Source organism: Corvus kubaryi, unplaced genomic scaffold (genome assembly GCF_017639235.1).
Source record: "Corvus kubaryi isolate FWS band 111438036 unplaced genomic scaffold, C.kubaryi_AGA036_p1.0 split2-37374, whole genome shotgun sequence".
NCBI lineage: Eukaryota > Metazoa > Chordata > Aves > Passeriformes > Corvidae > Corvus > Corvus kubaryi.
The window spans coordinates 2,283,641-2,309,776 of NW_024582082.1; the positions used below are offsets into that span (position 1 = coordinate 2,283,641).

The 26,136-nt window shown below is 44.7% G+C and overlaps 1 protein-coding gene and 1 long non-coding RNA gene across 4 annotated transcripts in view; one reads left to right on the forward strand and one right to left on the reverse strand.

Moving 5' to 3' along the window:
- Positions 1–23,958, reverse strand: part of LOC121658157 — a 171,170-nt gene extending 147,212 nt beyond the window's left edge. Inside the window, exon 1 of one of the 2 annotated variants that reach the window (XR_006013852.1) lies at positions 23,562–23,958. This is a non-coding gene — a long non-coding RNA (uncharacterized LOC121658157). The remainder of the gene's footprint in view (positions 1–23,561) is intronic. The other variant, XR_006013853.1, reaches the window with a different exon arrangement.
- A 106-nt stretch (positions 23,959–24,064) lies between these two features.
- The window catches only part of LOC121658155 (glycine receptor subunit alpha-1), a 39,532-nt gene continuing 37,460 nt past the window's right edge, over positions 24,065–26,136 (forward strand). The window contains exon 1 of one of the 2 annotated variants that reach the window (XM_042014693.1): positions 24,065–24,994. In XM_042014693.1, coding sequence (XP_041870627.1) covers positions 24,939–24,994 — 56 coding nt within the window. In that variant the 5' untranslated portion in view covers positions 24,065–24,938. The remainder of the gene's footprint in view (positions 24,995–26,136) is intronic. The other variant, XM_042014694.1, reaches the window with a different exon arrangement.

Consider the following 26,136-nt stretch of genomic DNA (forward strand, 5'->3'; position numbering starts at 1 on the left):
TTCACCACACTTTGTCTAATTTAATCTTGCTCACATCTTTGAATGAGGCAGGACTCCTTAATTTCCTGAGTTCTGCTGGTTTCCAGGGCTGCTGCACCACTTTGAGCCTTCAGTTCCACGAGTCTGCGTTGTAGGGGCTGGGCTGGACACACCTGAGTGACAGACACCTGGCAAGGACAAGGCTCCAGAAACATCAGATCAAGCTGATTTAATGGGGAGGGAAAGGGAACACCACGAATCTGAGAACATTCAGGCAAGGAGCTCAGAGGTTGGCAGTACAATAAGTAAGGACAAAACAACCAGAATGGTGTGAGTGATGTTTCACAGGTGCCAGGGAAAGAGAATTACCTTGGGATAGCCTTTCCACAGCCCTGCTTTATGTGTGCCTGTAGGATTTAGCATGAACTTTCAGCCGTTCTAAGAGCAGCTTTGGGATCTCCTAGGAAAGTTTCATGATACCAAAGGTCATTGAAAGAACTACTCAGCACATCCACATGCCTCAGGACTGCACAGCAAAACGTCCTGTTGAACTCTGGACAAGGGAAGAAGCCTTACTACAAAATTCAGTGTATTTTTTTGATCGTCATGGATATATAAATACCATGTAAATTTGTATGCAGACATTGGCATTGTCTATCCCAGTTATAATTCCTCCTTCCAAGTTCAGGAGATCTGTCATGCTGTCCCTTTGACAAGTCTGCAGCTTGTTTGTAAACCAGGGTGTGTTTGTGATGTGCTTATGATTGAAAAGCAAAACCATAAATCTCCTGTGCTGACCAGCTGAGCTGAACCCCAAAGTAAGTCAAAATGCACTTTCTCCACAGAGCCCCACAAAGCTAAGGGCAGTATTTACCTGCATAAAAAGAATTAATACTGAAACAAACAAAGAAGTCTGGTTCAGCTATGTAGTGTTGAAATATTAATATTGTTGGCAGAGAGAATACATGAACCTATTATTTTGCGAACTGTGGCTGGATATAGTGAAGGCAAACATTGAATAAGTAACGAGAAAATCCAGTTCTTTAACTGGATTTTCTGATGCCTGTAGCCAGACACACAGAGAGTTTATTCCATTTTGCTTCTATAGCTGGAACGGATTTTGTATTAAAACCGCCTAACAGGTTTTTTAAGTATAGGGAAAATGTATTTTAAACCTAGATAATTTCATTTCCAGCTGTGAAGGCATATCTACTGAGCTGAGAACTAGGTGACATCAATGGGAAGACATTTGACTGCTGGACCTACAGGGAGTAAATTGTGGCATAATTATTCTGAATTAACTTACAACAGTTATGTCAAGAGAGTTTGAATAGAGACCCTCAAACTAAACTTGTATCAAACAGAGTAGCTCCACATCACTGCCATCACAGACACTATTTTCCACGTACATTGTCCTGCCTGTACTGCTTGCACATCAAACCTCTCATAAAGGGATCCCTGCAGAGTATCCAAAATATCAGGCATATCTGTCCTTCCATCCCCCTGGTTTTTGATAACTAAATTCCTTTAGAGGAGAGAAAACATCACCTGCAGAAGAAGGAAAAGTAGAAATCTCATTATGCAACCAGTGAAAAAAGTCTCAGTCAATGCAGCAGAGCCCTAACAGCTGCATGGAGCCAAATACTGCTCAGCATCTCAGCAAGTGCAAGTGCAAAATGCATTGGATGAGCCCTTGAATTTAAAAAGAATTAATGAAAGATGAGAACTAACACAACAGCGGGCACGGCTTAGCAGGTTATCAGTGATTTGAGCCACATCCTTTAGGTAGGCACTAAAACCCACAAACATCAGACAGTAACAGCAATGTTTTCTTTCACGCCCTGTGCTGCAGGCAAAGCACTGGGATTCAATTCCCCCTTCTACCTAGTGGTATTTGAACTTACATTTCTAGAGACCTCTCAAGCCACCACATAAGCCACAATTCCCCAGGGCTCTTGCCTGCCAGTTGTGGTATTTCGGCTGCTCAGAATATGAAGGACTGGAGACACGGGGAGAAGAGATGCTCTTTGCCTTGCTGAATATCAAATTGCACATGAAGTACAACTACTGAAGCAGGAGTTCTGCCTTCATTCACATGCACAAATCCCTGCCTACAACTTCATTGCCAGGGAAATGCTCTGTGAAACAATTAAAGCAGGTTTGAACCCAGTCAGACAGAGGAAAGGATTAAACTTAAGTCACTTGAGACAGAGGGAAGGGGGCCATAACGAAAAACTGCTTTTTAAAGTCATCTCCTACAACCATGAAGATAAATCCTCAAGTAACTACATAATGATCAAAGATGCATTTCATTTTTTCTCCTTTTCTTACAATGACAGTGAATAAAAGAGGACTTTTGTCAAAAGCGGAATGTGGTAAATTCGCATAAGCCTGAAGAATACACAGCTGTTTGACCACAAGGATTTGGCATTTGCTACTACAGAACAGAAGAAAGCTCACTGTGTATATATTCACTTTCATACACTTTATTTTCATCGTTTGCTGCTGGCCAGAGACAATCCCCTGCTTGGCTGGACCTGCAGACTGTGTCTGTATGACCATTTGGGTGTTTGTACCTCAGCAGCAAACACGACAGCCTTGGAAATCCCAGGGAACTGATACTCACTCCAGCTGGAAGATGGAGTTCACAGCCCACGATCCTGCCACACGGTGATCAGGTCATTTCTGCTGCTCACCCTTACTCAGGCTGGAAGTCCACAAAGGAATCTGAGCCAGTTTTAAGTCTCAGTAAGCAACACAAAATGGCCATATGCGATTTTGAGAGGTACAAAGAGGGTCTGTGGCCGCTGCTGTTTGAATGCAGGCCACCTACATCCCTCATTTTCACCATGACAGAGAGGTAAATGGAGTTCCTCCCTTCCTCACACGGGGAAATATAAAGCAGAAGATTACAGTTATTACAACCGCCTCTTGTTTGAAACAAAGTTCAAAGGCTTGTCTTCTTTAATCAATCTTCCAGCAGAATAATAGGGCTGCAAATTCCACTTTCACGGAACTAAAGCACTCGGGCTGAATCAGTTTTTCCCCTCTGTTCCCCCTTCTCAGAGCAGAGCACGAATGAAGGAGCTCGGATGAGGAAGTTAACTGAGCTGCCCATAGAAGCCACACCGCTTTCTCCGAGGAAAGCAAAAGGCAAGAAGGTAATAAAGCATCTTGGCTCCAACACCATGTGCTGGCGAAGCACTCTGGGCAGTCAGATATAATGAATATTCAGCAGTCTCTGGCTATTGTGGTATAGCAAAGTGCCTCTGCCAGGGGAGCCATTTCTGTGGCTGAGGTGAGAAAATAATAGATGTCCACTTGGCAGAGGTAGCCACAGACACGTTAACTCTGAGCCCACAGATGCCTTTGGGTAGCATCCGGCTGGACATTATTAATGAGTCCATTAATGAGCCTGTTTCCACTGCAACAGAATGGGGAGGGAGCTTTTAGCATATGTGTTGCAAGTAATATGCCTTGGAATTAAATACTCAAACAAAAAAAAAAAAAAAAAAAAGAAGGAAAAAAGGGAAGGAATGTTCACAAAAATCAGAATAAGAGGAGAGGCTCACCCAAACATATTGTGATATTGAACAGCATCCACGAACATGCACAGAAACGCCTTTTTTCCCCCCCAAAGATCCGGTTACAGACAGCAAAGAGCTTACAAATGCACAAACAAAAAGATATATTCAGAAGCACTGCTGGAATGAGGGCATCTGAAATGTGTAATTTCTTTCACCGTCTTCACAATAGTCCAGACATAATTTAGTCTGGATTTCTTCCAGTCCAGATTCACTAATGATACCATGGACTCTAAATGACCCCTCAAACACCAAGAATAATGGATAGCACTAGACCTAGTCAAAAAGAACACTTTGCAAACTGTGTCAAATTTAAGGGCATATTTTAACAATCTTGGTCATTCGCAGAAGTTTGAAAAAACCACACAAACAAAACAGAAAAACAACAACAACAAAAACAAACACCTCTACAAACTTTAAGAACCAGATTAATTCTTGAGGTTGTCATGATTTAATCCTCCACACTAATGTCAGCCCTATTTTTATTAGGTACACAAGTGCAACCCCCCCACCTCCCCAAAAAAGCACTTAGGTAGCTGTGAATGCCCCAAAGCACACGGTGATGGCTCATACATGAATGGAGACTGAAGAGAATCTGTTTATCAGTCTCTGATGGGCTGCAGTAAGAACTTGATTAGAAAATTACAACTGACACAGCATTTGGCAGAAGTTTCTAGATCAGGGTCCTGTCTCTAGCAGCCAAAGCAGACAAGATATATCTAGTTCTACAGAAAATCAAGATGTTTAGAACTCATCCACCTCCTCCCCCTCTGCAGAATCACATCATCAGGGTAGATTTCCTGTCTTCTCCCTCTGTCCCTTACGATTCCTTTGCATGGTGACCCCATGGCAGCCTTGCCTGTGCCACTGCAAGACTCCTGATGCTGGATCACCCTCTCTCATTTCTGGATTCCTGTTCTGACCTACAAAGCCTGTGTTTTTCAGAGGGTGAGAAACACATTTGCTATGTGACATATCCTCTCTGGATGCTTGGCCCAGCCGGTGCAAGAGGAAAAAATTAATGTTGCCTGATAACATCCATCTCTACTGGAGTTCAGCACCCAATTACTCCACAAGTTTGTGAAACCATCTCATATCATGAGGACTTTAGCCTTGCTTGTTTTGCACTGAGTTTTTTTCTTCCTCTTCCTTTCTTTCTGTATAAATCAGCTCTTAACCCCGTTTTCCCTGAAGAAAATATAAGAAAGCACCGAGTCATGCTCTGCTTTCCTAGAGAAAGACGTTTTCTGCATTATTCTCCTGTCAGTTTTCAAGCTTTGCACAGGAGCTGGACCAACATAAACCATTCTTTCATCAGCTCAGGTACATCCCCAGAGGCTGGGCTATTTGTAGAGTTAAAGATAGCTATTATCAATAAGAAACTTGTCTCCCTTCCCCCTCACTATACACTCAGAGCATATCTGGATACAGCTCAGTGCTGCAGAGAGACATGACTTCGGAGAGTAAACTGATTAGAAGTAAAAGGAATTTTGTGTTAAATCAGGGATGGAGAGGAGGGAGAGGGAAAGGGTGGAGGCAGCTGTGGGATTCTCCTGGGACCACACAGAGGGATGTCTGAGCTAGTGCTGCACCCAGCCCTGCAGCTGTGCCTCTGCAGAGTGCCAGGTGAGTTCCACTATGCAGCAATCCACCCTGCCAAGCCGCCTGCCCAGCAGCTCCCTGCGGCACAGAGCAGTCTCCAAACACAGAGCTGCGTCCACCACCACGCAAAGTGGCTCCCATCAAGTCCTCTTAACGTTAAGTGGCTGAGAGCAAGAGACAGAAAGCTTTGGTTTGCTTTTACGTTTGCTGAGCTACAAGACATCCTGAGAAAGGAAGACCGAACTGCCAGCTCAAGGTGCTGGACTAACACTAGAGTTCAACAATGCCCTATGGAAAGGTACCCATCTCTCCAACCTGGAAGTACCAGGGGTGTGCAAAGAATGACCTGTCCTCCGCCCCAGAACCACCTGGGTAGCACAGAGGCTGCTCCAGAGACCCATCCCTGGGCATGACAAATGTCATCATTGACAAGTGCCACGCTGCAGGTGCAGCCTTTCCTGTCCTACACACCAGAGGATTAAAACCAACCAAAGATAATGAAGAGAGTTTCAAGCAAGTGCAAGGGAGCTCTGTGAGGACCCTGGAACACCTATTTGTGCTCTTTTCTTACCATTACCTTGTAGAGCCATGAGAACTCAGATAACACCTGTACAGTTTTGTCACACAGTCCTACCTGCCACAAGGCTCGTGGCCACTTAGGAAGGCACCAAAACACACAGGCTGGCACAGAGCAGCCCTGGCAATGCAGCAGCCAAACTGCTGCAGAATGTCTGACAGCACCAAAGATCCAAGCAAGTTGATTTAAGGCTGACTGTGCTGCAGCAGGGACACACCCAGAGAAATAGCAGCACCCAGGAGGACAAGGAAGGGTGAAGGAGCTGTCTCATTTCTGTGCAGGGCTGAGCATCAAATGCAGAATTCACACACCCAAATACTTGAAAAGAGGGCAGAAAAGTATAGGATGGCATGTTGTTGATTTTTCCGAGGCTACACATGAACAGCATCTTCCATCAAATGGTGCAGGCTCAAACATAACCTCTCCGTTCTCCAAATGGAAGAGCAAGGAGGAGCACCTGTGGCAAAGTCAGGCTTGAACACGTGCAATTGGGACAGAGAAAGAAAGTCAATAATAGAAACCAGTGGTGGCAGGGTGCCAGAGGCAGCACCAAATCTTTTGGGGGGGACTCTTCTGCAGGGGACAAAAAGGGAACATGCCAGTGAGCAGCTGCCAGGTCAGCACCGTGGTTTAGAGTTTTGAGGGATATTATACACTGCCAAACCATACCAAGAGGAGATATGCAACAGGCTAACAGACCTGGGCAAGAGCTCTCTTGCCTCACTCACTGAGACTCTGTTCCTTGTGAAATCAAACATTTGGATGATGAAGGACAAAACACAGAGCAGACAGCATCACAAATCCTCTATTTGTACTGAGAAGCCATGAATGTGCTTTCAGGCATGGTGGAGCAGGCATGCCTTCAAACAGGAGAGTTCAACAATTCCATGGGGAATTCCACTAAAGCTCTCTTCCATATCCAACCCCTATTCCTCTCCAAAACCCCTCAGAGCCAGAAGCTGAGGAGCAGTCTGCAATGAGGTATACAAGGAAAATTTGTGTAAAAGGCTCACTTCTTACCAGTCCTGCCGAGAGGCCGTATCTACAGAACTTTCAATTCACAGTGAAAGTTCAACTGGCAGAGCAACTTCTTCCAAATTCACTTCCATGGGATAGTGGATGAGAGACCAGGAAGGCAACCTCACTAGGAAGAGCAACAAGGTTTATGAGCTGTTTGTTTCCCTGTTGCAGCCATTGCCTGGTTAAAGCAGTGGTTTGGTCAATCACTTTGAAGCTGTGGCACTCTCTTCAGCAGAATTTTGCACAAATTCCAGCATTTTTCTGCTGAGAAAATCCAGTGCTTCAGTAACACTGAGGGAGCCCAGGTACATACTAATATCCCTGCTAAGTTGATACCTATTGCCACAGAGTTTCTTTACCTTTATGGATCTGTCAAAGGTATTTTCCAATTACGAGGCTGGGCCTTGAGAGGCTTGATCCTCCTGAAGAAGTGGAGTAGAAGGCCTGGAAAGACATTTTGTGAAAAGGACAGCTTCTGCCAAACTCCACCACACCTCTAGGGTCACCAGCCACTCTCTTAGTGCAGCCCCAGGCCCATGAGGCTCCTCTGAGTGATGTGAGTGATGGAAGGGACTGTGAGGGTACTGCTGTGGAAGGAATCCAGCTGTGACAGCAACAGGAGCTGTACAAATGGAATACCCAGGGCTAACAGAGTTGTCTTATGGATATTTACGTTAACCATAAAGGACCACAAAACTCTACTGATGGTGTCAAATGAGGTCACAATGCCAGGAACAGCAGCATGAGAACTTTGATCTTTTCTGGTCATGAGTGATTGAATGAGTCTGGCACTTCTCAGGAAGCTGAGCTTTAATGGGTCAGGAGACAACTCTTCATCCTGCTGAACAGAGATATTCCCTTCCCGCTATGCAGATCAGTGTGACACCTGGACAGAAGTTATCCCTATCCCCTCCAACCACTCCATCAGGGCAACCTAATCTTGTGGGTGGCATTCCTGTCTGTGGCAGGGGGGTTGGAACTGGGTGATCCTTAAGGTCCCTTCCAACCCAAACCATTCTACGAAATACCTGAGCAGCCAAGCACTGAGCAGAGCAGAAAAGAGAGAGCTGAGCAGGAGTATGACATTTATCATTTCAGCAATGTAAAAAGGGAAATTGTTCACCATCTCTCACAGCACTCAAAGGGAAATCAAATGGACTAGCAAGTGGCAGCTTCAAAGCAGGCCAGAAGAGAAGCTTCACACAGCACTTCGTTAAGCTATGGAACTGTTTGCCACAGGAGGTTCAGGATGCCAAATACAGGATGCAGAAAGCAGCTGGACAAGTTCAGCGGAGAAAAGTTCCATCAAGACAAAGGTATTAAGTGTGGTTTAAGCCGCTGCTGAGCTGCAAACTGCTGGAAACCCTTGCCTTGTTCTTCCAACTGTCTCACAAGCATCCATTTCTGATACTGTTGGAGACCAGCATTTCATAGCTGGACCTTTTTCTGGCTCAGAACAATTACTGTAGGATCAGCCAAGGAACAGAAAGCACCAGAGTTCTGCAGGGGATTTCAAAACAATCTCAGATCAGCTGAGAGAGCTGGCAGAGCTTTCAAACTGCCCTGCCCATGACTGCTGTGGGACTGAGGCTGTGTGGAGATCCAAATTTGTTGGAAGTAAACTTGCATGGGGTGGTTAGAAAGTTCCACAGAAAGACAGTGTAAGTTGGATTTGAAAGATGAAGAGTACAACTGCACACCGAGGGAGGCGTAGGGGAATGACACCAGATCAAGTTTTTATTATATTTGCTTTAAATACATTTTAGATATACACTGCTATACTCAAGAAGACTTAAACTAAAATGATTATACTCTGATCAATAACTTATATTAAATAAATTAAAAGGTCACTTTTAAAGCCAGCTGTGGAACTCCACAGAGATGCTTATTCTTTTTTAATGAAAACATTTTGTGTTTGTGCTGTTTCCAAAGTTCAGGCTACATCCTGGCACAGAGAAGCCTCAAATCTCTCTGATGTTTCCTCTCTGCTCAGGGAGTTTGGAAGTGCCAGCCCCTGCAAACACACTGCTCAGCCTCGGAGCTGGCCACCTGCAGCTCAAGCACACATCTCCTGCCACTTGAAAGAAGCACACCAAAAAACCTCTTTCAAAGAAACCCCTCAGGCTGCTGTGTTTGAAGAGGCACAGACAAAAGCTTTTGCAACTAGTGCCTTCAGAGCCTCTCCTGGGCAGGCAAATAAGCGGCAGTGTTCCCTGGGGAACCCTTTTTTTCTCCCTTCTGCACCACACTTCCTGCAAAGGACAACTTTGCTGGCAGCTCAGCCAGGACTCCTCAGCCTGGGCAGATGAAGCTGGAACTCCTGTTCCGTGTGGTGGGAAGTTCTGCCCCTGTCTCTGCTGTTCCACACCAGGGCAGTTACTGCAGGGCACTAAGAACTCAAATCCGGCAGAGAAGATCCTCCCTGGACAGCCCTGTGATATCCAACAACAGCAGAGGCTTGGGACCACCTCCACACAAGGCTCTTTTGCACTGAGGATGCCCAGCTCTGACCTCTGCCAGCCTATGAATGGTGCCCAGAGCTGCTGGGTCCATACAATCCAAGGAAGATAAATATGCACCTCACCAGGTACAACCTAAGTGTCAGCATACAAACGTGTCCAGGCATGCCACCTCTCATCTGTCACACCCAAATCCCTTTAAAGCATCTCCCTCACGGTGTTTCTGGTCTACAGGCAGCCTGCAAGCACAGCACAGGCTCTTTAGGTGAGGAAATAGTATTGTGATCTTATTCTCTCCTTGGTGTAAATGTCACGTCTCGACTTGGGTAATTACAAATACTTGGCTTTCAACAGGCCACGTTTCCTCTCTCAGCCCTCCTTGTACCACACTCGATCCTGTTTTGGCCCAAATTACAGAGAATAATAAATCCAGCTAGACAGTGCTTTTCTGAAGAGCAATTTGGTCTGACTTCTCCCGGCACTAATGAGTTTGTTAATAGAGGGATTTTCCCTCTCCCTCCTCTCTTCTAATCTCTTTCCTTAAATAGCACCACACACATCGGTAGCAATCCCCTGCCACAGCAGGTGATGCCTCTCCCTGACCCATATTCTCCTCTCCTCCGAGGCAAAGAGAAGCCGAGTATTGCACCTCCCAACCCTTTTCTTCTTTCAATGGAGGTGGAAAGCAAGCATGATTAATAACTGTTTGTTAACGAGCATCAGGAGGATCACCCAGTTCACAGGCGTGGCAGGCAGAAACGCTGGGCTATTCCAGCCTGCCTGGTCAGAACTAGCTCTGAGGGCTGGAAAGCAGCTGAACGCTGAAGAACCAGTTTGGCTGCTGGCCCAAATGGGAAAAAAACCCACAAAAATCTGATCCAAATGCTACTTTTTTTTTTTGTTGTTGTTCACCAAAACAAAACTTTAAAGCTTCTCATTTATCTGTCCAAATGAAATCTTTCAAGTGCCCTGCAGGAAATATGTTCTACCTCAGTCTCCCCTGAGAGAAGCAAAGGACAGGAAGGGATAGCTGTTCTCAAAAGATCAACAGCTTCTGCCTGTCCCTTGTTCAATAAAAGCCCTGCCAGGAAAAGGGACATGGGGATTTACTTTCCCCTCTATTTGGAGAGATAAGAACTTCACTCCTAAGCAAACTTTCCTAACAAGGACTTTGTGACTTTTTGAAAAGTCTCATCCCCAGTTTTTGTCCCCAGCAAACTTAATCAGCATTTGCAGGGCCGGATGTCACACTTTAGTTACTATTAACCCAAACCTAAGAAGAATCCCATCTCATGGTACTGAAGGGAAATCACTACATGGGTGGCTTTGCCTACAGTGTCTCTGCAAAGTGAATACCAAACCCTGGAATTCCAAAACCCATTTTCTATTAAAAAAAAAAAAAAAGTATTTTGTATTTTTCATCTTACAGTTGGAAGTTGTGTCAGAAACAATTCCCTGAGTTCAACCCAAATTCATAGACAGCTCCAGTTCCCCTCAGAATATTCCTAGAATATTTTCATGCCTGTTCTGGATCTGGATACCTACAGGTCTGTAGGTATTCCCATTTCTGGGTCATTTAGAGTCTGAGTTTAACCTAAAGCAGCAAGTCTGAGACAAGGAGGGAAGGTCCTTGAGGTGATGTGTGAGGTACAGAGAGGTACCAATGATTCTGAAGATTCCATTTCTATCTTCATGCTCTGTATTTTTTCCCCCTAAGTCCCTTATTTGACAAAACTATTTTTCCATATCTCTCTGCAGCCCATTTATTATCCTCTCTATTAATAAACCCTCCTTCCCTGATGAATCACTGCAATTTATCATTAAATTAGGAGATGAAATGGGTCTTTTTTCTTTAAACAAGGAGATTAACTACTATCAACAGCCTATTTCTCCATCATAAAATTCCGTCTTCCTCACCAAATGCAGGAGTGTCTTTGTTTGAAGCAGCCCTAAAGGTGATGCAGGGAGGGAAGAACAATCAGAGAGGTGACATCCTGTATGGATCAACCTGAAAATGACTATGGAAGACAATACAGGACATTATGACCATGATTCACTCTGGAGTTTTCTAATAGTACAACTGTGAAAAAGAATGTTTAACTTGTATGCAGATGAGACTGCCAGAAACTGATATGACAATGCACAGTCTAGACAACAAAACCCATCTCTGCATGCATAGCCCAGAGATTAATCACACCCCAAAAGGTCACTCAGAAGAAGAATCCAGCTAAATATGAAACAACCTTTTGCTGGAAACTCATACCTGCCTCTCACATCCTTTTTGTATCCTACAGGTCCCGGGAGCTGTCCCTTAGCAAACTGCTGAAGTTTAGCACCACCACAAGCACAGAACGTACCCCCAGCTCCTCTGTGGCCAGAAAAGCAGGTTTGAGCTTTGTGAGCTTCTCTGCATCATTTCACCCCTGGACACAATCTGTCTGTGAAATTAAAACTGCCTTTACCATGATGGCTTGGATATGAGCAGCTGTATGAGGGGAATGGGAAATCCTCTGTGTTTTCTGAGGTCTGTTTCTGTCCCATAGATGGTGCCAGCAAGAGGCAGACCAAGATGTGAGAGGGATGGAGGCCCAGCATACCCTGTGCTCCTCCCCAGGAAACCACTCCACTGCAAGAGCTGCCCTTGGCTGGTGGCCTTTGCTGAGAAGGTCAGCCTCAGGAAGGTGTAACAAAAGTCAGTCAGCACTAGGCACCACAGAAACCAAAAAAATCCCCAGTGTCGTCCCCTAACCATCCCCCAATCCAACCCCTTCACACACCCAGTAACTTGATTTCTATCTCCAGAATTACAGAAGTTATTTTCTTTGATTCTTGGATGTTAAGGAGATAATCTGTCTTCTGCCCCCACAGGTCTGGCAGAACAAAGAGAAAATGGAATTAGGATTTTATGCCACTGTCACTTTTTGCCTGTGATGAACTTCCTCCTATAAGGAACATGAGCTTATCAAGGCAAAGACAACCCTACCAAGCACCCTTCCCATGTGTCAGTGTGCTCCTCTCTCCAGATGTGATCTCTTCTGGAACAGCACACTCTGGCTGGGCTATTCACAGGCCTGTGTCAGCTTTCTGCAAAGAAGGAATCTATTAATTCCAAGTAGGGGCTCATTCTCTAAAGAGCTGCTGATGAAATGGAACTGATAAAATAGAGGTAATTTAAAGGTCAGATGAAATCCAGCTCATGTTCATCCTGCTTGTAAAGAAACATCACCAAGATGCTTCATTGGCAAAGGAGCATTTATATGTATTTTTATTTTTTAAGAGACATTGCTTATCTGTAACAGAGACTCTAAACATCTGATAAGAAAACTTCCCACATTAATCTACCCAACAGCTGGCATCCTGTTGCCTGCCTGGGTGTCCCTTTCTGGAAATTAAATCTCCTATCGCCTTTTTATCACACTTTGGAGGGAAGAAATGGGAGCCAAATGCAGTGCTCAGATGAGCAGCAGAAGCAAGAGCTGAAACTGATAGGGCTGCATTAATTCAGGCATGCAAGACAAGTCACTGCTGCCCTCAGAACGTTCCTCCCCCTTTGCTCTCTGCCCATAATTCCCAGCTATAAATTTTGGAGGGGGACTCCTCAGAGAGGGGGAAAGTCCCTGTCCTTGGCAAGGTTGTAGGTGTTGGGGGGTACTCTAGAGCCCAAGTGAACAGGATTTCTGTGCCATGAAATCCAATCCACACACTTTTCCTCATCTTTTACACGCCCTGCCTGAACTCAGCAATGTCCAACGAGTGCATCTGGGATAGACACAGGACCTGGGTCTGTCTGCAACACGTGAAGCTTCTTTGCTGGTAGCAGAATTCAGCTGGTAGTTGGTACAGACAAACCTTCCCTCACTGATGGAAAAAACAGAGCTCATCTGGCTGCTCTGTTTCCTGCTGCAGCAACAAACTGTTGCAATGGGATCTCTCCTCCCCTCCAGTCTGTTCTCTGCCTCCATCCTTCACATGCTCCTCCCCCAATCCCTATAATTAATATTAAACGTTACAGTTTTGTCCTATTAACACAAATTGGCCTTTCCAGAGGCACATTAAAGAGTTTCCACTGGGGATTTCTTCTCTCCTTTACAATTTTCCTTCTGTGATCAGTGCTATGTCTCTCACTAGCTCCTAAGGGGAAAGGAGTGGGAGGGAAAGAGAAGACAAACACTTATTAGCAACTCCTTTGAAGAGCTGGAGACTGTGAATTAAACTGATTATTAACTCCCATCATACCGACGAGGCAAGTTCCCCTTTTCTCCCTCCTTCTGCTCCTCCTCTGGGAATGGTAATTGGTAACCACACAAGTTGTGTGCATGAAGTTTCACCTAAATCATTTACAGGGCAGCATAAACCAACAGACTCTCCCTTGATTTCTTTGGGGAAGGGGGTTGTTGTTGCTCAGAGAGAAACACAGGCACATAAAATAGCAGACATAGACTTACACAGACATGTAAGTGTGAGGTGTTGGCACATTCCCAATTGCATGACCCTTCCAGTTTGGTTCTGGGAACAAAACATGGAAAGAAACACACATGTCGGCCCTGAGGCAGCTCTAGTTCCCTTCCCAAATGGGTTTTCAGTGATATTTTAGTCCTGAATCCTTAAGGGGCACATAGGGACAGACCTGACTCATCAGACATGTGTCACTTGCACTCACCATCACCAGGGCTGGCAGAAGTGCCACACTCGCAGCACCACACACAAACCCGGCCACCACCACAGCCAAACTTCTCCAAGCCCTCGCTCTGACTCCTCATTAACACAAGCCCAAAAGAGCAAGAGGTGTTCAGAGTCTTTGGGCTCCTACAAATCTGGCAATCTGTCAAACACTCTCCACATGCACCTCACTTGTGCCTTTCCCAGAGACAGCTGAGCTTCTCCTTCCTCAGAGCACCAGCCCCACGGGGCAGTCTGGCCAGCTGATGCCACTGAGGGCTTTGGACATGAAGTAAAACATCTTTGAGCCTGTCAAGCCAAGTGAAAAGGACCAAGAATGCTATCCAGCTTATTAAAACATTTCATAAGTAAATGACTGTTTCTGGGGCTGTGGTGGTAAATGGATAACTGAATTTAGTCACAACAGCACCACGAAAGCCTGGCCAAAGACAATTCACTATGACAGCTCACCGTACTAATTAAGAAACAGTAGCACGATGAGATGTACAATCCATTAAATAAGATGTGTGTTTACAGTGAATAAGCTATTTATAATCAAGTTTCACTTATTTAGTGTACAACAAACCACTTACAAAATCTGAATTAAATGCAGAACTACCTGTAGACGCATGGCATTTATTTAAAATGTTTCAGGATGCAGCAGCTTTTTCAGCAAAGAGAACTTAATCAGTCCCTGGAGCTTTCCCTTCCTGTGCTAGGACAAGGCAAGAGCAGCTGTATTGATTTCTAACATCCAGCACTGCCACGTGAGCCAGTTTACTGGGCCAACAAACTGTTTAACAGACAAGGTCCCAGAGGTCCCAGGTTTTATCCAGGAGTATAGGCACACCCTCTGTGGATAGCTGGTGTAATGTCAACTGGAATTTATTAGACAATAAATACATCACACCACCCAGTGCCAGGAGCAGAGCCTACATGTCAGATTCCCAAAGTCCACACCCTGTTTCATTTAGTACTTTGTCCACCTTCTGTTATGGCAATTTCATACTGGATTCCTCCTCAGCCTTCCACCAAAATAGTGCAGACTTTCTGAGGAAAAGATGGCATTTTGCCAGTGTTAAAAAAAAGCATGTTCTCTATAATTTATATAGGCACTAACCTGTTCCCAGCAATTCTGAGTGAAGAGTTAGATCCAGAGGGCTGCGAGATGTTTCTCTTACACTTCCAGTGAGACCTGTCCAACCTCAGCCAAGCTGTGGGTCGTTGGAAAGCCTCATTTCCTGTAAGCTCATAGAAGTTCTCAGAACTTTCTGCTCCCCTGTGACTGGACAACTTCTTGAGCACATCTTTGGGAGAGCAAAGACTAAGCCAGATGAAATCTACACTGTCTTCAAGTTCTCATATCCAAGATTTTGGAGCTTTTTTGAATGCTGAGACTTGCAAGAGACTTTTCCAGGCTTCCCTAGATTTTTGAGGAACATCAGCTAAATGAGAAGTAGCCCAGCTCCAGGACCTGGAGACTATTTGAATTTGGGATAAAGTAATTACTCTGGCAGGTCACCTCTGGAAGCCCTGAAGTGCTTCAAATCTCAAGGTCAGTTCTTTATCCAAAGAGTTGCCCAGAGGAATTCAACAAGTTGGACACAGCTTCAATTCACAGACTTTAGAACAGGAGTATTTTCCTGTTTAAAAGCCCAGGAACCATGAAGTTTTCCTAAAGAGATGGTTGTCCCTTTTATGTGGGAGAAAGAGACTTTGGAAATTCTCTGATATTCCTGGGAATGAGTATGAATATCCTTGAGACAGGACGTGTGGCACAGCTCAGACGTGAAGGTACTTTGCCTGTGAGTCTCAGAGAATAGCTTGGAGGTACAAAAAAACACGTGTCTACGTGTCTGTGTGTGTATATATATATATGCATATATATATATGCAAATGTAGGTGGGTTTTATATGTATGTATATATATATATATGTATGTTATAATATTTTGGTGATTCCTTCACAGACAACTCAGCCACCTCTCAAATACCAAGAGAAGTACATCAGAATAGCTCATGCCTATGCAATAAAGCTCTCCAAAATTTAGTTCAGTAACCAAGCTCTGGCTCTTTGGCAGAGTTCTTCCACTTAAAATACTGTGAGTACAAAGAGTGCAATACCAGAAGTATCTCCAGTGTTTTTGTCCACACAGGAGTCAGGTAATTGTCTCCAAATTTCTGTTTCTCCCTAATATTGAATTAAACTGCTTCAAACCAAGGCTACTCCCTCCTTTACTCTCCCTATCCCAGCCCACAAAGTCAAAATAAAATTCTCTACCAGCTGAAGGGACTGTTTTTCCCATGAATCAGTCATCTGGGAGGAGAAGGGAAGATTTATTTCCATGAGGAAAAGTCTCTCCTAGACCATGACAGCATGACATGAAGAGTTAAAAGTTGAGTTCTATTTGCACTTCCACGTGCAAGCAGAAACGTGCAGGGGCAGGTTTTGGTGTCTGCCACATTCAGACAATGAGCCAAAGGAGAACACGGCAGCACAGGCCCCTCCAGTCCCCTTTGAAAGCTGCCCATTGATTTGATTTACTGCTTTTTGTTTCCAGACGGCAGCTTCATAGACTCGGTAATCAGGCAGCAAATGCAAAGTGAGGCCACGTCTGGTCATAGGCATGGAGATTTAATGAGAGGATTGTGATTCCCATGTCTCAGCCAAGCTGTTTCTCACCCCCAGTGTTTCCATGTCTTCCCTGAAACCTAACAAAGCCTTTTCTCTTTGCACAGACTACATAAATCACTTCTGTTCAGTTCAATTGCCTTGGTAGAGAACTGTTTTCATGGGGAGGGAAAGCTATAGAAGACAAAAATGCCAACGTGGTGCAGCATGATGAACAGGCTGGAGATTCTTTTCTTTGATTTGTCCAAAGGAAAAATGCATGGTAACACTCAGCTTCTTGCTATAAAAAATTTTATTGATGCTTGGGGAGAAAAAAAATATCAGAGCTAGTGTATTTTTACAAAAAAAAAAAAAATTCCATTCTGCTTACATCCTGAGTTTTTTGCTTCCATTCCTTTCAATAAATACAGGCCACTGATGCTTGCAGGGATTTGCAAAGGCTTTGCAAGGTTGGGCTTTGCCAGCACACAGCACGTAAAGGCAGCAACAGAGCAATGCTGCAAAACTTGCAAGCAGTAGCACCTTGGTTTTGTGTCAGCTGAACTGCAGACACAGAAGCTGTCGGCCTGGAGAGTCATTAGAACCTATCACAATTTAAATATTTTGAAGAGGGAAGAGAATTTTGGCTCTGGCAGAAAAAGCAATCTTGCAGCTAGAGCAAAAAGAATTGTGATCTAAGATTCTCCAACATACACCCGTAAGAATTCTCACTGTGCAAGAGGAAGGACATTGATCATTAACATCTTTGGAAAGTCAAGGCATTCCATTCACTAATGGTGGCAGTCATTTCGAGGAGGAGCTTTACCAAGTGCTATGACCAAGCAGAGCTTGTGAAGGCCTCACAGAGCAGCATTCCCTCCATTCACATTTGGCAGAGGGTAAGTCAGCACTAAGAGCTGCCAAATTCCCTTCGCTGAACCCAATGAGTGGCCCAAGCTAATCGCCTTCTCCAGCTGGTAATCAGTTGTATCAGACAAAATGTTGGACTCAGAGCTCACTGAACAAACTTTGCAACCCCCCTGGGGGTGGCATGGGGGGAATTTTGTCCAAGCCCTGGGCAAACACTGGGCTGAGGGAGGGCATGAAAGAGGCCCCGAACCTGTCACAGGGTTTAGCTCATCGAGCTGCAAAGAAATACATAGCCCAAGGCAATAGCAAGCAACTTAGCAAATGTGCTAAATTCTCTGTTCTCTTTCACCTGAGGCATGAGGTGCCGCACCTGACGCAAGGATTTTAGGTGAGGTCAGCATCTCAACTCACACAGCCCAGCTGAGATTTTCAAATGGCACCTTTCACCTCCCTCGAGCACTTTCAGAAACAGTTACCAGTAAACCTAATGCAGAAGTGTCCTTACTGACCCAGCCCTACATCAGCTCTCTCTGCCTGAAGTACAGGAGCAAAAACGAGATGTTTTTATGAAGACCAAGCAAGTAGCTCAACTGAGTGATGCTCAGGGAAATTTCTGCAAGTCCACAGGGCCACAGTTTTAAACAATAAAATAAAATACAGCTGGGTAAAAATCCTTTGCCTAATGACCTCTTCAAATCCCTGCTTACCCCACTAGGGATGGCAGGATTGCTTTGGATGGCAATGAAGCAGCCAGAGCTGCCACTCCACATGAGTAAAATAACTGACTTGGACAAATCAAGAGCACCGTGATACTGAAGGAAGAAACACATTCTGCCAGAGGGGAGTGCCTACTGATACATGACATCTCAGTAGTGCTATCAAGCCTGAAGGCACCTCAGGTGGGTGAAAAGCCCTGTCTTTTCCTCACAAAATGCAAAACCCACCCTCTCATCTGAGATCCTTAACAAGAGCAGTCCCATACCTCTCCCTCAAAGCCAAAAGGCTTCATTAAAATGGATGGAGGATCAAACCCTTTGCAATGTTTAAAAGAGGAGGGATCCTACAAGGCTTCTTTTTATCCTTTAGATGTCTCACATGCAAATATTTCTATTGCCAAAAGCTTGAAAAATACTACTAATAATAATCAAAAATATGCAGATTGTATCTTTCACTCCAGAAGATAAATTTTGCTGCTTGGTCCTGTGAGTGAATTGGGGCATGTAAGAGGATGCTCCAGTATCTAAGCACTTGGACACTGAGGGGCCTCTCCAGCATCACTGGCTGTTGTCTCTCAATTTCCTTTCCAAGTCTGTCCTTTGCAGTCAAACTTTTCCTCCAAAGGGTTCCACTTCTTGGCATTTCCCACATACACTCTATAGAATTCACAAGACAAGTGAAACAATGAAAATATTTAATGTATTTGTTTCTATTTATTTCCCATCTTTCTCTTCCCTATGTCTTTTTGGTTTGGTTTTGGGTTGGGTTTTGGTTTGGGTTTTTTTGAGAGGTGTGGGGGTTTTTTTATTGATTGATTGTTGTTTTGCTTGGTTTTATTCCAAGACAACAGGAATGAAGAGGGTAATGTGAATAGCTCTACGTCTGCCCTGTGTTCTTCTATACCTCTGCAAAACCTGGTGCCTGCTCACATCAAAATAAACAGAGGGTTTCTTTCATTTAAGAGCAAGATAAAGGGTAGAAAAGTTCAATTTCCTACAGCACTTGAGGGCAGCTAAGGCAAGAGCAATGGGTTTCACAACTCTAAAAGCCAAGAGAATATTTCCAAAAACTGCAGATGCTCAACACCCAATAAGTTCTGGCAAGATTGGCTGTAAAAGTAACTTTGGCTTCTTTTTCATTCACACAGCAATGTAACCAAAAAAGTTTTATTGGTCAAGATCACTGAAAGAAATAGTGCTTCTGAATTGTCTGGAATTGCCTGGTAATTGTTCTGTACGGGTCAGAAACAATTAACCTAAGACATTCAAATCTAGCTTCTAGTGGAAGTATAATTTTATTTTAGCACTGCACAGTGATTCTAGCAGTGTGATTTTTGTAGGGCTACGAGATCCATGCTGCTTTCTTACTACAAGACACTACATAAATCATAACCGTGACAAGCCTGTGATGCCCAGCAAGACTGCTCACAGCTCAAGTGTCATTATGTGACATATGAGACATGGAAATTTATTAATAACTCAGCACTCCTGGGGGGAAACAACCATCCATTCTTCTTTATTTCCTCTTCCTCAGGGATTACTGCCTTCACCTGGATCATAGGAGGGCAAACATACGTTTGGATCATGTTGCACTCAGCAAGATCTTCACTTGGCCTCCTGCAAACTTTTAGTGTGTCATGAAGTCATCCTAGCCCAGGGCTCCACTCCCCTTCCAACGAGTCTGTGATCACAGGATATCACCAGGCTCACAGGGCCCATGTTTCCAGAGATGAGAAATCAGTTCCTGCTCTCTGTGTCTAGAGAAACTGCCCAGGAGTGGGAAGGTCAAGGACAATCCATGGAACTGCTGTGTCTGCAGAGAAAGTTGTAGGGCTAAGCCTCAAATACAGTTAGACCTGTAATTTTTAAAATATGTGGCGTAATAGACCATCAACAGTGATATTTGTTCTGAATTTCAGTCAAAAATATCAATCACCTACTCCACAAATCCTTCACCTCCATCACTCAAAGCCTTCCAACCTTAGGCTGCAAGTTCTGCTGAATTCATATGCAAGACACTCCAGTGCTGGTTTTCCAAAGAGTCAATGCATAGCAAAAGAGAATTTATCAAACTTTTCATCAGAGTTCAATTTTTTAAATAATTTTAGACTGGATATCTCCAAAAGTAGTGGAAGACGGACCTTTATGTTAGTTCCAGTGAATTCTTTCATCTGTACATCTTTTAAGTAAAGAATCTTGACTAAACACTTTATAAATTATTACAGAAACACTCTATGGTGTTATTTTACCAGCAATTATTTTCTTCAGAAAAAAAAAGAATCCCAGGTTCTCAAGTTTCTAAGAAAATTGTATTTACTTGAACCATCTTGCATAGAAATATCTTACTCGACATGGAAATCAGCTGAATAGGAAATTACTTGATGGAACCCTTTGTAAAATTCTGTGAACTTAATTCTAATTTAAAATTTGTTTTTCATATGTTCAGTGTCAAAAAGGCAAGTAGTGCTGCTGTAGCAATTTGAATCTCTGCCTTGGGAAGCACAATTCAAGTTCTTGGGGCTCTGTTTCCTCATTAGCTATTCTCCAAAGAACAAACTGAGAATAATGGATTTAGTATTCCCAAGATAATGCTGAGTGTACTTCACTGCTGTGCAGGCCACCTCTTCACCAAAAATCCTGTCATTTATCTGGGAAAAGAAGGCAGCCTATGGTCAGCCTGAAGGAGTTTATCACCATGATGAATTTATTACCAGATTTTGAATTTTAAAAAGGCAAGCAAAAGAAACTATAAACTACTCTACCTGCTATGAAATCCAGAGATGGAAAACAGATCAGGAATGAAATCAACTTGCAGTTGTGAATGAATCTTTAGGTTAATTCTCAGCATAGAGAGCATATTCACCTCAGCACAGAGTGATTTCCAAGGCCTTCCATGTTCTCCTTGTCTTTAAGCAATTCTATCAACTATCAAAAACAAAATGAAGCCACAGCCTACCAGGAAGAATAGTTTTCTTCACAGAGAAGAATTTCATGTGCATTGTTCAAAGGGAAAGGATCAGAGAGGAACCACATGAAGGAAATTGGAGAAACAGATATTCCTCCCTGACTTTTATCAGTCCTCATGCACACCCTTCCCTGCAGATGATCTCAAGTTCTAGTTCAGTGCTGAAAAATAAATTAAAACCATTATCTTTGTGGTATATTGAAGACAATCCATCACTCACAGCCCAGAGAGAAGATGACAAAGAATCTTCCCAGACAATTTCACCTACAAGCGAGTTTTACAAGATTCGTCTACTTTGAAACTAAAAACAAGATGAACACACAGCAGGTAATTCTAATTTTAAGAGGCTCATTTGACATCACGATAAGTTATCTTCAACTCTGTAATTTGTACAAGTGCCACCAGAGAAAGACAAATGCCTTTCAAAACCATTTGGACTCTGCTTGAAAAACAGCCGACCTGGCAAGGGAACCTTTCCCCTAAAAAAATAAATCACAAACCACTGCAGCAAAACCAAGCAGAAAGCTAAAACCCGATCTAAGAGCAAGCCCGGACAGACCAAGGGAGAGAAGTACCTGATGACAAGGGTGACTTAAAGTAACAGTGATAAAATTGACATCCAGACATTGTTCAATCTCCAGACCTATTTCCAGTTTATCTGCCCTCAACTTCTTGGAGAACAAAAGAAAATCTAAATATCTGGCATGGTACAGAACAAACGTGGGAAACTTCATCATGGATATCTACAGATGAGAGAACATCGGGAGCTACAAAACACAGAAATTACCGATGGGTGTCAGTGAGGCTGTTTCTGGAATCACCTGGGTTAAATCAGAGGATGCGAATTCCAAGGACCTGAAATCATCCTGACCAAGGCCTGACCAAGACATGTAGCACCTACAGGGCACTGTAGGTAGGGAGGGAGACAGGACAGCATAGACAAAAGTATAAAGCAGAATATGTGGGTACATTTGGGGTCCTCCTGATAAGACATGCAAAACTCATATCCTTTAACCTCACATTTATTTTCATATCCTTTAACCTCACACTTATTTTGGTTTTAATCCCTGGTCTAAATCATCTTGATGCCTAGACCTGCTCCAAATCTCTCTTGAAACCTGCCTTTGCCTCCATTTCCCCAGATGTTAAAGCAAATAATGCTCCTGTTCCTCTCCAGTAGGAAGAAATATTTGAATATCAGCAGAAGAGTCCTTGGGCCCCCTGGTCACCATCACCACTAGGAAAGATGACAGCAATGCAGAGAAGTTCTTTCGCTGGGAAAAGCAGTTTTGAGACCTTTCAGCAGTAACAAACAAGAAGACTCTTTGTCCTACATACACACAGGTTTATCTGCTTTTTTGATCTTAAGCACAGCCCCCTGCTCCCCTAACCCAAGGGAGTGCAAGGACAGCAAGTGAGGACAAGAGGAGACAAGTCCAGGTTTCTTTGGTATAAAGATCAAACTTGCAAGCAGCGGAAATATCACAAGAGACATTCGTATCTCCTACAGAGCCCATTTCCATTTCTAAGGGAACAAGAAGGCTGACGGCCCCTACACTTAACCCACAGATGCCAAGAGATGGTTCTGCTTCCTGCACTTTGTACTGCTTCCCAGTAAAAAGTCAGGGAAAGACCATTTCTTTCCTGCTGTGTGGGTCCTGTTAACACTCTCAGTCTGGAGCTCCTCCTCTGGTCTGTCAGCACACAGGAGGCTGGAAAAGCACAGTGACTGAGGCTCATCCTTGTAGGGATAAACATCAGGAGAGAAGGTACACCGAGGAGCCAGCAAGCAGCAGGCAGGGAATGCTGCATGGAATCACGTCCCCAGGAATCTCCGTGAGTTGAAATCAGAGCCTGTTATTAATCTACCCAGACACCGAGACCCAGGAGCTGGAGTAAATCCGATTAAATTCCCACTGTACCAGTGGCTAGAAGCCAAGCAGGTCTTTCTTTTCTTTTGAATGGTAACCCAAAGGATATTTCTTTGTCTGCTTCACTAAGTAAACACACTGCTTTAAAGCAAAGCAGAAAAAGAAAGCAGGAGATCGAGAACATCAGGTGAATTTCAGTATGGCAGTAAGGTGCTTTGAGATGCAACCCAAAGGGAGAAGAAAAACTTAGTTATTTCCTAGCCTAGAGGGGCTACAGTAGTGGTGGAGAAAGCAGTCCTCCTCCACCCTTCAACGTGGGATAGGAGGAGTCCTTGAACAGATTAAAGACAGCTAAACAGGGGTTAAAAGCAAATCTTTGCCGTGGGGAGTTTTGCAAAGCACAGGACAAGTAAACAAAACAGAACTTAAAGAAGAATAATCCCATTACACCGGGACAATAGAGAAGGAAAAAAAAAATCTGGATTATTTAGGAGGGCTAAGTTTTCAATTCTCAGAAGTTGATGAGAAGCCGAGTTGAGTGACATGCTGACAAAGTGACCAAGGAGCCCAATCCTCCCCACCCCAACCACCAGCTCAGCACCCTGCAAGCACAGCTGGAGCTGTGATAAAAACCACTGAATGCTCCTTACCTGCCCTGGCCTTGATGGCCCTGGTGTTTGCCAAAGCTCTTTGAAAAACGGAATGCAAAAGGCAAAAAAACCCAATCAAATAAAACAAATAGAAAAAGAAAAAAATAATAAAACAAAGCTAAACAACAAAAAACCACAACACAGAGATGTTCCTTAAAAGCCAACAGCAACACATAGCAGCTGCCAGCCAAGCAGATCTTCCACGAGATGCAGATTTAAGGCATGTTTCGCTTGCCCTGTCAAGGGAGACGATTTCAGAGACTTCTTAAAAAGACAGCAATTTGAGTTAAAAAAATTGAAATAAACCAAAACGTATCAGCGCTTTAAAGGTTAACGGACTCTGCTGAACAACATGCGTTTATCCAACCACGTCTTAGAGTAGTTTTTTCAGCCCTGAGACCAATGAGCACAGCTAAGAGGAGGGCCTTGGGATGGTGGAGAGGCTGAGTTACCCCCTCCCCTCTGCCTTCCCTCTCTCCACCTCCCCCTCTTTTTTCTCTCTCTCTCTTTTTTTTTTTTTTTTTTTTAGTTTAGTAAATTAATGCAGCAAGAAACTCCCAAGATCTGGCGAGTCCTAGCAGGGGAGAGAGGGCAGAGGGGAGATGAGATGCCTTAGGAGGACACTGAGCCACTTTCTTTCCGAGCACAATGGAAGTGCTTCCCAAGCAACTTCCCCTTCGCTCCCCTCCGCTCTAGCCCTGAGCAATGGGACACCTTCCCTACAGCAGCAATAACTTATTCGGGAGGAAAATAGCCCAGGAAGCAGGAATCAACAGCAGCCAAACGGCGGGCAGGAAAGAGACACAACCGGGACTGCAGCACGGCTCCACACTGACAAATTCCTGTGGATGTAATTAGGAAGACACCCCGGCCAGCAGCGGAGATTAAACCCTGGGTTGTTGAGGGTCGTCGTCCCCCTCTCCCATCTCACCCCCAGCACCCCGATGGCAAACCTACACCCGCTGCGTCCGCCCCTGTCGCCAGCCTGATGTCCGGAGCGGCATCCCGCTGAAGGGAGGCTTCCGTGCGGGCAGCCCGGAGCTCCGGCCCCGAGCAGCACTGCAGTGGCGGTGGCGGGGGCACCGGCGGAGGAGGGACGAGCCGAGGCAGCGGCGGAGCGGAGCCGCCGCTGTCCGCGGTGCTGAGCGGGCGCGCACCGGGCGCTGTCCGGGTGCTGAGCGCGGCCGCCCGCCCGCCGCTGGCCGCGGTGCTGAGCGGAGCCGCCCGCCCGTGCCAGGGGTGTTTCGCTTCCCCCACCGCTTCTCCCCAAGTGCCCGGTTACTTTATTGGCCAACCCCACCGGCCCACCCCTCACGGAGTACAAAAAAAAAAAAAAAAAAAAAAAAAAAACACAACAAAACAGCGAGAGCTGGAAAAATGTGCAACGTCAACGCGCTCGGAGTGTACGTGTGGGAGACGATCGTGTTCTTCAGGTAAGGCTCGGCTTTACGGGAGGAGCGCGGCCGGGCTGAGCGCCGTGCCCAGCGCAGCTCGGGGCACAGCCCCTGGGCACGGCGGCGGGGCCCTGCCCCGAGCTGCCCTTTCGCCTCCCCTCGGTGCCCCGGGCTGGCGCTCGCACAGCCCCGGGCTCGGGACGCTCCGAGGCTCTGGGAGTTACTCCGTTTAATTAGCACCGCAATCTCGCTAACCGCAGTGCTGAAAACACCAACACCGACCCCGGCTGCTTGCAAAGTGACAGCTAGTGGCGGCTGGCAATGCTGCACTTGAATTTGCCCGGGTAAATATTCCCACCTCGCCCCCTCCCCATCCTCAGACTGCAGGTGAGTTCCGTGGGATGCTTTCGCTGTCTGCCTCTGAGGGCTCGCTCTCTATCCTCAGCTGGCTGTGTTTAAAATCACTGAAAGCAAAGAATTACCTCCTTCTGTCCCAACTTTTTTTTTTTTTCCTTTCATGTTGTTTTGAAGATTCTTTCTTTGCAGAATCTAAAAGAAAGCCACAGGGGGTGGGGGGAGCTTCTTCCGATTGTGCTCATTATCACCCAGCTGTATTTTGACTCTGGTTTAGATGTGTTCAGTTTCTCATTGAGGCTAAGGCAGAAGGAACAGCTTTAGCCTTAAAGAATTGTTCCTTGCCCATCTACCCTTGCAGTGCTTTTATTGAATGGACAAAAAAATATTGGAAGGTAGAAGCTTCTATATTTCAATGAAAAATGCAGCTTGTTGTAGCAAGTGAGAGATACGAGATACAGGCAATTGGAGGAAAAAAGCCCTGTTTCACAACCTGAACTTGCTCATCAGTCTCAGCCTTCATTTCAGTTGCATGGCTCTTGCTTCTGTGTTTTGCCAAAGTCTCATCTTGTAGTTTAATGTGAAAACACAGCCGTTATCTGCATAAAATCACTGGCATAACACTTATTGTTTCAAAGCACAGTAGCAGACCTGCTGATACTGGCCAGACTTTGAGTGAGCATTCTCTTTCCTTTTGAACACAAAAGTCTTTCTAGGCATAAAAATTGGAATATCCCCACTTTTTTCTGTAATTCCACAGAAATTCGGAAACAGCAAGATTGTCTCATGAATTCAAAGCAGTAAATGTTTGTTAGGTAAATCAAAAA